At 41.3% G+C, this 12,458-nt stretch overlaps 1 protein-coding gene across 1 annotated transcript; it reads right to left on the reverse strand.

Moving 5' to 3' along the window:
- Positions 1-1,103: 1,103 nt before the first annotated feature.
- LOC139050190 (uncharacterized) lies at positions 1,104-11,451 on the reverse strand. The gene is made up of 8 exons (XM_070526397.1): positions 11,363-11,451; positions 11,077-11,256; positions 7,830-7,923; positions 3,889-4,047; positions 3,518-3,655; positions 3,322-3,457; positions 2,379-2,452; positions 1,104-1,851 (listed from the first exon to the last, which is right to left on the reverse strand). The coding sequence occupies exons 1-8, from the start codon at positions 11,449-11,451 to the stop codon at positions 1,582-1,584; spliced, it is 1,140 nt and encodes a 379-aa protein (XP_070382498.1). The 3' UTR covers positions 1,104-1,581.
- Between the last annotated feature and the right edge of the window lie 1,007 nt (positions 11,452-12,458).

The following is a 12,458-nucleotide window of genomic DNA, read 5'->3' on the forward strand; positions in this document are numbered from 1 at the left end:
ACTATCACAACACATTCAAGATTTAGTGAAAGTAAAGTCCAGTGAAAATAAACAAGTGACAATATACAAAATCTAACTCTTAAGTATTGCAACAAACAAATGAGAGAGCACTAGAGATTATCATTAGACCCAGTGATAGCGTACTGACCTTCAAACAGCTAGTTGCCCAAGACATGGGTGCACAGTGCAGTGAATGGATAGTTATGAAGAAAAATGCAACTATGAGCAACATGTTCTATCAACTTTCAAACTTTCAAGAAAAATGACCTCACTCAGATGAGGAAAGTGGTCATTGCTAATATACACATGACAGAACATATATGTGAAAACAGCCATTAACTGATACTTGTCCCCCTTGTGCTGAAAGAAAAAGTATGCAGCCCTTTTTCCACAGAAGAGGAACATGTTATTGCGGTACTCATGCGTATAAGCCAGATTTCAATTTCGTTGCCTGAACATTGTAGTGCTTCTTAGATAGTCTAAAAGGTAATTGAGTCTGTTTCCCTTATCTGTTTCTAGGCATGCGGTTGCGATGGATGCCCTATGCTTGTGTCACAAGTTGAACATAGTGCTACCTAGGTGCGACTACAAGTATGTGTATTTGTAGCTGCCCTCAATCCCCTTCATGTTGCCAGTCAGCATCTATGATGTCTCTTTGTGTTGTTCATCTAGCACTGTTTACACACAGAAGGCGTGTCTGAATACCAAACCACCTTATTCTCCACAGTTACTTTAAAGTAAATGCGTTGTGACAAAGTGTAATGTTAGAAGTACATGATAAAGAAAAAAAAAAGAATAGCTAATTCAACTCCCCCCTTCATTACCCATTCCTGGACCATTAAGTTTTGCATAATACGCTTGTGCTGATTAACACAGAGCCACGTTGGCCTAACCCTAGTGGCAAGGACATCCTTCAAATTATCAGTTGGTACAGAACCACTGAGCATGCTGCTGGTGCTCTTGCCTCTGCTGAGAATACCAGTCGCATAGTAACACACATTTTGTTGCTAAAGGTTCATTACAGAGACATTAAAGAGAAACAGTAAACCATTTTAGACTGATAAAACAATCTTTCAGAACCTTGTATTCATGAACATTGTGGCAATCAGCGGATTAATAGAAGAGAAAATGAAGATTTAACTTTCATTTTTCAAATTTTATGTAACGCGCCACACATCAGTGTGAAGTCGTACTTCAACTAAGTTTATTCTTTGACACCTTTAGAACAGAATTCATCAATATTGGCCAGTAGAACATTAACTAGACCCAAACAGACACCGTCATATTTCATAGCACAGCGAGCTGGTGCAGGAATTATAAGGTGGTGGTGGCGACACCAATTTTCGTTTTTGCAAGTTATCTGGCTTATCAAGCCAATTCTAACGGTAAGAGTTTTTTTTTTCGGTGTTGTCGAATGATTTGATAGAGCTCAAATGAATTTTGAAAGAATTTTGCCCTTTTAAAGCAAGCACTGTGCTACATGGCTTGGGCAACCTGCCGGCCACAGAACCCAGAAGTACTTTTGTTAGGCAAAATAATTTTTAGACTTTTCTGAGGATATGCATCCAAACATTTTTTTGCCTAGCAAAAGTTCTTGTAAAAGTTTACTAGCTCCAATGCCTTCACCCGTGGCTTTGTGTGACTCAAATCTAGAAAGCAGTGTTCAATGAATGTTAAAATCCTGTGGGCCTTCTTTGGGTATACCACATGGAATACCCAGAACGAAGCGAAAAGGCAGGCCAGGCCTGCCAGCAGTGATGACGTGACAAACAGTCGCTGCGCATCGATGTGTAGCGCGAGGGAGCCACCAGATGCCCTCTGGAGGCATGGAGTTAGTGGGACCGCAGCTGTCTGTGGAACAAAACAGAAATTAACAAAAAATTTATTACACAAACCTAAGGTCACTCTATAACAAGTCCCTAATTTTGATGGTTACAAAAAAGCAAATGCCTTGTTTTATTCATTCATAAAGTGTGTGTTATATTTAAGTTTTCCTAAAAGGGGGCATGTTTAGATGTGGAAATAAATTTGTCTTGCTGAAAGTCACAGCATATGTGCGCAAAGCACACAATTCAGAAATACACTAACCAAGACCTTAAATAAAAGCTAATACACTGGGACTGCACAAAACATGGTCATTAAATTTTCGCTAAGCATTAGTTTTCGGCAACAGATGTCAGATGAAATCAGTGTTTAGGTTCCCTTGAGCAAAAGGGTCAGCAGCTCCCATCTAGAGAGGGAAGAGCAGACGCGCAGGGCCCCCAGAAAGTTGATAGGTAGAAACAGGCCCCACATGCAGTCCAAAAGGAGATTAACACAACTGTGCTCCAGTCCAGCTATTGCATGTGTTAATAGCTCCTCTGTCTTGAAGCACTTACCTCTGTTAAGATAGCATCAAGCGATTCATTGCAGCGGCCTGCAATGAAGTCGAGGACGCCAAGCACACCATCCTCTGCAAACAGTGAGGGACACACTTCAGTACTATTTTACTCTCAAGACTTATGAACTATACATACATTTTATGTAAAGAAAGAAATTAGCTAGAGCTATGCATGTATCGGCATAGTTACTTCATGCATAAGGCTATAAAGGGACAGGGCACACATCTTGCCATTTCTGTAGCGCTGCTGCATGCTGGGCTTGTTGGCATGCAAACTTCTATATTCTTGCGCAAGCACACAGGGACAAAAGGTAGATGCATGCACCACATCCAAGTCTTCATTTTATCTCGGTCTGCTTATGCAAGAATGTTATCCAAGTTGTAGTTTTTGCTATAAACTTTTAATGCAACAGTTGTTTGCAATGCTGTCATATTGCAAAGCTGTTTCATATTCATTGGAAAGTGTACCCATGCCGTGTAGTCAACATTCCTGGCCATCTCAAGCACACCTTAGACAGCATATCACAAAGAAAACAGCTCATTCTTAGTGTTCAAGAATCCAATCCAGATGTTAGTAACCTCATGCAGATTTCTAGTTTTGAATCAGAAAATTCAGTGTGGTGCCAGAACTACATCTTTAGAAGACAGTTACCAATCAGAATCATCACATGAAGTCACATTAAGCAGGCTCCTACAAACTCGGCATGCTCTCTCATACTGGTTAATCCTCTACAGCTTGAAAAAACCTGTTGTAGCTTGCATGTGAAATAGTAAAGAAGTTACTTGCTCTGGGTACATTTAGCTCAAGTGAAGAAAAGTAATTATGCAAAAAATTTTATTATAAAGTAAGTCATGTATATACAGAAATGGTTGATCCCTGAAAGGAGTAGCAGTTTTGTCAACACTGAAAATCTATAAAAAATAGAAACACATAAAATTACCAGCAGCCATGGCAGAGAACCGCACAACCTCGTCCTGCTCCGCGTGGTCTAGAATGATGCTGCACAGACGGCTGCAGCCTTGCTCAATACTGTCGAGTATTGTTCTCTTGAACAATATGTTGAACTCCATCAGCAGCTGAAAACGGAACCATTATGATTAGCATGAATGGCATGAAAATGTTAAACATAAGCGTACCGAGTGTTCTGTTGCCAGGAAAGGATACTGCAGGAGCGCCTCCGACAACGTGACTCGCCGAAGGCACTCGTGCCGCTCCTTGGCTGTTGCAAGAAGACGTGGCCGCAAATCTTCTGGATCAGCAGTTGCAAAATGTTCCTGCAACCACTCATTGTGTTTTGTCGTGACTCCAAGGTCTCTCCATAAACGATGAGGTCATTGTTGTTCTGCAATATGTAAAACCAGCACCTCAGTGACGAAACTTTGATAGTTAAAGGAAAAATATCAGTGAAACAAAAAACAGCCAAAAGATGTGCACCACTGACAACACTTTACCTGCATTTTTCAGAGGGGCATGCAAAACAAAACAGAAATAATTAACAAACACTAACACAGAGGCGGCATAGCTTCTTGTTCGCCACCTCCACCACTGGCTCCCTGGGAGTTTTGCGGTAGCTCTGGGCCCGAACCGCTTGCATTTCCGACGACACATTCACTGCCTTCTTTCTGTTGTTCTTAAACTTGTTCTTGAGGGCAACTTTCCACGATTCCTGTAGTATATTTGAACAAAGATGCATAAAAGACATAACTTTCGTTACTTTAGTGCATAAAAACGCACATGAATTCCAGTTGGCTAAAGAAATGTGTATGCATACCTGGAACAAAAGCCTGTTACCTGTTACGGTGCATCGCAAACAAATTTTTTAAAGGTACTTGTTCTATTTATACCATTTCATTCTGTTGGATCTTGGTTGTTTTACTTGTGTAAGTGTAAGATTGCCACCTTTACAGACTCGCGCTGCCCTTAGCAGATTACAACACAGTCAGATTGACTGTCCAGTTGTGCGCAGCATTAATGACTCTGCCAACAAAATTGTCTCATATGACATATCTCTCGTTGCCCAACGCATACCTTCACACATAAAGATCGCCACAAATAATGAGGCTGTTCGGCTGGCTTCACTTGCGCTCATAACAGCTGTGCCTGCCCTGAAATATTGTGCAAGCTTGATGAAGCTCGTCTTGTGATTTGTCAACACCTACTCAAGCAGCATCCAGACTAGCGCGTCGCAAATGGACTGTTCCCACCCCATGTTCGCGATCAAGGCTTGCCTTGTCGCACTAGAGCGCTACTACTCAAGCTAAGGGTTGGCTGTGTGAACATGTGCGAACGTTTATAATGACAAGGACATGTGGCTGGTCCATCGTGTCCATTGATACTGTAGTGTCCTGCTTCCACTGCACAGCGCACGTCGCTTGTGAGAGAATGACACCTTCTTGGCCTGCAGTGTACGACACTCAACGAATATTTGTACCCCAGTGGTTGTGCGTTTCGACGCAGTCAGGTGCACCACTCTTACTTTTTTAAAAGAATCTACCTTAGGGTCATATTTGTAGCCTATTTCTGTTTCCGGGTGACAGGAACTCTGACACTATTTTTTCTATTTCGACAATATTTAGTGGCGTGACCTGCAGTGACCGGCCCTACTGTGTGTGACCTGTATTGTGTGCGTTCTACCTAATTTTTTGACATATGTAGTCTTTCTTTTATCTTCCATCCCCTTCTTCCTATCTTCTATTGCTGTTGCTGTCTCCTGTTTTCTGAAGAGTAAGCAGGCGTTGTGCCCCTTCCGGTGCCAGCCTGCTCTTCGCATCCCTTACCTGTCTAGTATATATACAGGTTGTTTCCGCAAGCACTTTAAAGAAATTTCAAAGGTTTCCTGCAGCAGATAGCACAATTCTGGTTCATGAGCTGGTCTATTCAATGAGACAGACATTACTTGCGCAAAAAATCGAAATGCATAATCAACTTAAAAGGACATCTTGTTGGGCGAGTTGGTCACAATCCATCTTGAGTACTAGGTGCGAACACACACAAGACGCAAGGTAGGAGACGGGACAGAGCGCCACTTACAACTGCTTTATTCGGAGGCATACCACACACTTATATAGCCGTCTTAGGCGCAAGGAACGCAATCAGATCAAGATTGATATGGAAGCGAACTGGTTAAATATTTCTCAGCCATACATAAAGATGTTCACGGATCGCTGATGCACATACTTCCTTTCTTTTCGAAAAAGAAATGGCTTGCAATGCACCGTTGAAGTGCCTGAGGGTAACTGCCCACAGTTTCAAGATATAAACGTTGAGTTTTGTGCGGATCAGATTTGTTGGGCATATGCACCTCGTGCAAAAAAAGAGCTTCTGCCATGCGACTCCACCCATATGAAGTTAATAAAACGGGGGATTGCTTCACTTTGCCTGAAATCCGCCCTCGGAAAATCGTGCCCTCACAGAATGCAGTTTTAGCTGGCAGAACCAATTGGCTAGGCTGTCTCCAGCTGGATTCCCTGATTCGATTGTGATGGCAGTCGCTTATAGCCTAGTACAAAAAATGAGTGCGGCTGTGAGAGCTGAGGAAGATCCCCCTCGAGATGAGGTGGTGAGGCCTGTGGTGGTGCCCTATGTACACAAGATGGCCCACAATTTAAAGAAGGTTGCTAGCAGACATGGGGTACCACTTGTGTTTTCAGCCCCCAAGAAGCTAGGAAGCCTTCGCTCTCGTATTGAAAGAATATGTGAAGATAAAAATCGATGTGGCACCAAGCATGGGAGACCGTTCATGAAGTGCACCGAAGGTGTCGTGTACGAAATCTCCCTCTTATGCGGCCGCTCCTAAAAAGGGCTAATTGAGCCCTGCGTTAACGACCGAATTAGGGAACATGAAAGAAATGTAGAGCAAGATAAAGAAGGGCCAAACATATCCAAGCACATTAAGTCCTGCCCATTACGCTCTTGTGAGCCATGCTTTGCAGGGACGCGTATTCTAGCAAAGAGTAAAGATAAAAAAGCTCAGGAAGTAATTGAAGCTTTCTTTATCAGAAAGAAAGGAAGCATGTGTGTCAGCGACCCATCAAAATCTTTATATATGGCCGATAAGAAATATTTAACCAGTTTGCTTTCATATCTATCTTGATCTGATTGTGTTCCTTGCGTCTGAGACGGATATCTAAGTGTGTGGTGTGCCTCCAAATAAAACGGTTGTAAGTGGCGCTCTGTCCCCTCTCCTCCCTCGTGTCTTGTGTGTGTTTGCGCCTAGTGCGCAAGATGCATAATCGACTAATTAACATACATTCCCTAATGACATTTTTGAACTGATTACCTTGTGGCCTGTATTGCAATTTACAAATTTAGCAGTGGAGTTCGCAAGGCGGATCCATCTGGAACGAATTCACAGTATGACACCAGTTTCAAGATATTAATTCCCGAAAGTTGCGGAGAAATGCATTGGCATTCCAGTTACTCTCCTCATGAAACATCGTTATATGCATTAAAGCACGAAAGTAACTTGAATGCCAATGCATTTCTCCTCAAAGTTCGGAAATCAATATCTCAAAAGTGGTGTCATCCTGAGAATTCTTTCCAAGCGAATACGCCTTGCGAATTCCACGGCTAGAATTTGTAAACTGCAATATGGGCCATGAGGTAATTAGTTAAATCTTATTAATTATTTAATTAGTAGATTATGCATTTCAATTTTTTGTGCAGGTAATATCCGCCTCTTTAAACAGACCGGCTCATGAACTACAATTGTGCTATATGCCACAGGCAACCATTAAAATTTTGAGTGTTCGCTAAAACACCCGGTATGGTTTCAAAACAAATAATGTTACTGTGCATGAAAAAAAAAAACATTTCAAGTACTAGTTCTGTTATGCAAAAAAAGTAAGGCGTGCAGACAGGGCACAAGAGAACTGAACAACATGCCTTACTTTTTTTTGCATAATGAATCCTTACCAACTAGCTCAGCTTTCTGTCGTTCTATACTAGTTCTGTTTCTACCATTTCATTCTGTTGGATCTTCCTTCTTTTACTTGTGTAAGTGCACACAGGATACATAACGCTGAGAACTCCATGAAGCTTTTAGCGATGTATGGTACCAGCACACCACCAGAGATTTGAACTTTGTAGCACGAGTTTCCCAGATTTTGATATATTCTATCCATTTCCTGGATATAATCTGAGCTTGTTGCATATTACATAGAAAGACTCGGCTATTTGAGGTGCCTGAGTGAAGTTACACACTATTCAAGGTTTCTGAATAAGGCTTCCTAGTTTCATAAACGCTAAATCATTAATGCCCATCCTCATCTCAACATTGCATTTAATAAACTGCGCATCTTCCTTCTTGTTGTCCTTGCCTGATTATAAGACCCTGCAATGAGCTCTGCCACACCACATCAATCCAGCTGTCAGAACAACTGCATAAGACCTCAATGTGGCACCTATGTACTAAAATGGGAAGGAAAAGATGGCAAAAGTTTTACTCACCATGCCACTACCTTTCTTTACATTGTCACGCAAGTGCGGATATTTTTGAATCAGTTGTTCCACAGCAGTGCAGTAAAGCTCCTTAGAAGGGTACCTATTCAGAAGAGATGTATCAATACGTTTGTATTATCAGTACAGTATGAAAACATCTCAGGAAAGCACTAAAGTTGTAAAGAATCTTCAAAAAGCCAATTAACGCAATAATTATTTCTTAGGTATATTATAAATGGTCGAAATAAATTATAATTGGTTATCAGCCCCTGACTCAACATAGGCCAACCTGCAAACCACTCTATGTCCAAGCAAAAAAAGAAAAAAGATTCATGTCAGACAAAAAGTTTCATTTTGAAGGAACTCAGGAAATACACTACGCAACTTCAGTTTCCTACATCCATGAATGGAAGCATTTAAACATACACACATGCACACATACATAGGCAATGCAGTAAGCTGTTTATAAAAGTGCAGGATGCAAGTGGCACTACACCTCTGTTAAGGGCATGCAACGCATCCCCTCAGTCACTGTACACATTTGTAGACACGACTTATTTTTGCCATATCTGTGCAGTTGTGGCAAGGAATAGATCATAAAAATTATGCTTAAGGTAAATTGAATGTTCTTTTTACCTCAAGTACCTCCGTTGTACTGAGGAAAATCTATCGCTACCGAAGATCGCTTTGGAGAAGGCACTACAGTGTTTGACGGGTGGTGTAACAGGGGACGTTTCTGTAGCAATTGCGGAATTTTTTTTCTTTCTAGTAATGCTTGCAACCAATAATGAACTTGCACAAGTAATCCATGCTAGTTTAATTCGTGACTGAAGGGGCTATCTCGCTTGTTAGTCAATTGCTACTCTTTGGCACTTACATTATAACCTATTAAGGTAGTGAGACTATTCTGCCTGCAAGTCACCTTGCAGAAGCAGAACTTATGTGTGAAATTGCATTGTGGTGTAAGAATACGTGGAACCAAGAAGGTGCCACCCTCCAGCTTATTTTATTCACAACAATATAGCCACATTAATATGCATGTGCCTGCAGTAGCATTAACACATACCTACAAAAACTACACCCACATTGCAGCACTTGGACTAGGCAATGCACACAACAGCCACCCAAGTATAAATCTAGAAACAAAATTTCTTCTTTAGCAAGCACCAAAGAAGCTACGCTGGCACATTTGTAATGACTACGCCGGATGTCTTTCACGTTGTCTTAACACAGTGAAAGGCATCCGTAATCACATCAGTGGCACTTTAGATGTTCCTTCTCGTGTGGGTTTTTTGAGAAGTTATTTTGCTTTTCAGTTATGAACCAACTAGCCTGAGAATAAGTGCTTCTGTTTATCTGGGCTCAGCACTTTTTTCTTGCTATTGGAATGCTACTTCAGGCAGTATAGAAAGTGTTTCAGTGAACACTTGCAAACATATTTAAAGGTAGCCTGTGGCAGATAGCACAATTCTAGTTTATGAGCTGGTCTACTCAAAGAGGCGGGCATGCAAAAAAAATTTTAATGCCTTATCGACTAAGTAATAGAAGTGCACTAATTTAGTTTTCTTAACTAGTTACCTTATGGGCCATATTGCAATTTACAAATTGTAGCCATGGAGTTTGCAAGGCGGATTCACTTGGAACGAATTCTCAGGATGACACCAGTTTCGAGATATTGATTCCCGAAGTCTGTGGAGAAATGCATTGGCGTTCTAAGTACTTTTGTGCTTGAATACATAAAACGATGTTTTTTAGGAAAGTAGTTAATTAGTGAATATTAATTATTCGATTATGCATTTCAATTTTTTGTGCAAATAATATCCGCCTCTGAGTAGGCCAGCTCATGAACTAGAATTGTGCTATGTGCCCCAGGCAACCTCTAAAATTTTTTTAAAGTGTTCGCTGGAGCAGCCAGTATTAAAAACAGTTGTACCCTCCTGAATAGTTGGCCTGGTGCATTCTGTGTGCTTCAGTTCACCCTTCAGGTTAGATAAATTTGCAATCGATTTCTTGATAGTGTGGTACACAACAAAATTGTGAGCATAGCACTGAGTTCCAACAGCCTCTCAGTCACTAGTGCTGTGGACTTCCATGTGTTCATTGCAATGTCAAAGAATATTTTCACTGTAGTTGCCTAGAGCTTGTTCGGCTACGCGATTACTGCACCTTGCAATGGGCCTTGAGACGGTTCGTATTGCAATATGAGTTGGGCACTCAGATTTAGATCGCTTACCAGTTCAACTGGTTTTTTAGCCAATTCCCTGCACTAAGTAAGCAGTTCCACCTGGTTCACTAGTTGTTGCAGCTGGGAACCCGTTAATAAATCACCGCATCTAGTAACAACCAGCTGAATATTTTTTACTATTGCACAGCATATACAAAATTTATTACTTTTTGACCATGAAAAAAAATCATATTCTTCGTTTACCACATATCTTAAAACTAAAGAAAGGCAAGAAGAACCTGGAGGAAGCTGTGGGAAGTGTTAGTACAACCAAAACCACTAGAAGCTTGCGGAGAAATGTGTGAAAACTATCCCGAGGTTAAATAATGTGGAAGCTATGGCTGTCAGAACTTTCCCTTATAGAGAGTATACGTGTCTGCAATATCACACAATACTAAAATCAACAGCTGTTCCAGTTTATAAACATAAGTTCTCATATCTCAATTCAACACTAAAACACTGCACGAGAAATTAAGTTTTTTGCTGTAATACACCGCTTGTGCAAAAGCAAAAAAAAAAGTTGAAACGGGAAAGAAAGAAAAATAGACGCGCGTCATTAGTACTGTGATTCAAACTGCCTGCCTTGACACCAAAGGTGAATGCCCTAACGACAGTGTTACGATGGGAGCCTGCTTTCTCTTGTTTCATGAAAAAAAGAAGGCAGCAGTACCATGACAGCAGTCTTAGCAGCACTGTGAGAGGCTTACCACAGATGGTTTACCACCAGAAATAGCTGTGCTTTATATCAGCATTAACCTAGTGAAATTATTTTTTTATTTAGTGGTATAACTGGTTTATTGCCAAATTCAGTCACTCCAGACGGATACCAGTAAGACCTATAAAAAAATTATTTGGCACCAGGTGCTTCGAACGAAGAATTCTACAATAAAGAAAGTCCACCAGTCATCAACATTAGGGACCAGCGTGATTGCTATCACTGCGGTCCTTAACAGGTGGGACTGGAGGCCAAGTTCTATGCATGTCGACATAACATGGGACCATACATTAGGTTAATGCAAAAGCACTGCTTACCATACTATCTCGAAACAAGCTTGAAAAAGGCGGTTGATGATTGCTCGCCTCACCGGTCCCCCCACGGGCTCTTTCCGCTGTAGCACCTCTTCGTATGGGCCGAATGATGGCAATTTAAAGTCCAAATAGTCAAACTGCTTTTGAAGTGGCACATGCACCTCCACGATGGAGGAGCCATCGCTGAAAAGGATTGTTATTGTTAAGTTCACAAAATAGTAACTGCTTTTAGCTGCAGTGAATGACAAAGGGCCTTTCTGTGCCTTTTCTATGAAGTACCAGCTCTTACCTGAGACCAAGAACCTCATTAGTGGGGCCAGCATTGTCGGACGCACTTGAGAAGCTGGTGTCCGGGCTCGTGCAGTGCACAGCAACCATGCTTTCCTGCAGCAACAGTTTCCGATTTGTACATTAACAGAGGTCCTCAATGAAAGAATCAATGTCACTTCACTAAGCTGTGCTTTCAATTAATAAATTCAAGCATATTGCAACAAGGCCATTTGTGGTGCTGGCAATAATTACAGCCCTTCGAAATTATAGTTAAACGTGACCTGTCGCAGCAAGGTACTTGAAATTGCTTGAAAACCTGACTTGGCTTAAAAGAATATTTTCCCTTTTAAATGTAAGATACACCAGCTAATTCCAGCATAATAGCAAACACTACTAATACCAAGCAGCATGACAAGCTAGCAAGTCTGCAGAGTCAGCCAAATTCTATGTAGCATAGGTAAGAGGAACGAACTATGGATTACTTGAACCTGATACCTAAGCCTGAATCTGCACCTGCATCAGGTGCAGATTCATCAGGTGCGGATTGAAAATTAACAGCTCCACATCCTGACTCCCTTGAACTTGAATGCCTCTACCAAATGTACCTTCCTTCTCCATCTCCTCTGACAACTAAATCAAGGAGATGTCATGTTTCCATTACAAGTATTGCGTCCTATATTATTTTTTCTCTTCTATTTTCGCAGTGCGCCGCACTTACAATTATATTTTTCGCAGGTTCTCCATAAAATGATTTACCAAACTCACGTGTCATAGTCTGCAACATTGCAGGCAGTGCCTCTGATTTTCATACTCCGGCTAAATGTGGGACTCCCTTGAAAGGAAGGGCGCACAAGCTTCAAATTCAAATTTCAGCTGTATTTTGCAGCATGCAGTGGTTTGATACTTCACAAACACAATAAGTGTGTGATCTACACACCAGGCTTGTGTGTTTGCATTGCCCTAACCTGATGAAGGGCCCTTTAACTTGTTTCCTTACCGGGTCATAGGAAATGGGTGAATTGGATCGACAGCTTTTCGACATGTGCTGCCTGAACTCTTCCACAAGCAACGCCATACACCGTATGAAATTAAGGCTGCACTTTTAACTGTGTCAA

The sequence above is a fragment of the Dermacentor albipictus genome, chromosome 9 (assembly GCF_038994185.2).
Source record: "Dermacentor albipictus isolate Rhodes 1998 colony chromosome 9, USDA_Dalb.pri_finalv2, whole genome shotgun sequence".
NCBI lineage: Eukaryota > Metazoa > Arthropoda > Arachnida > Ixodida > Ixodidae > Dermacentor > Dermacentor albipictus.

What these genes read in the sequence shown, in the direction of transcription:
- LOC139050190 (XM_070526397.1), bottom strand. Translation starts at nt 11,451, where the DNA reads ATGGTTGCTGTGCACTGCACGAGCCCGGACACCAGCTTCTCAAGTGCG. An exon ending in AATGAGGTTCTTGGTCTCAG is followed by an intron (nt 11,257 to 11,362) that starts GTAAGAGCTGGT and finishes AATCCTTTTCAG; the next exon opens with CGATGGCTCCTCCATCGTGG. An exon ending in GCTTGTTTCGAGATAGTATG is followed by an intron (nt 7,924 to 11,076) that starts GTAAGCAGTGCT and finishes TCTTCTGAATAG; the next exon opens with GTACCCTTCTAAGGAGCTTT.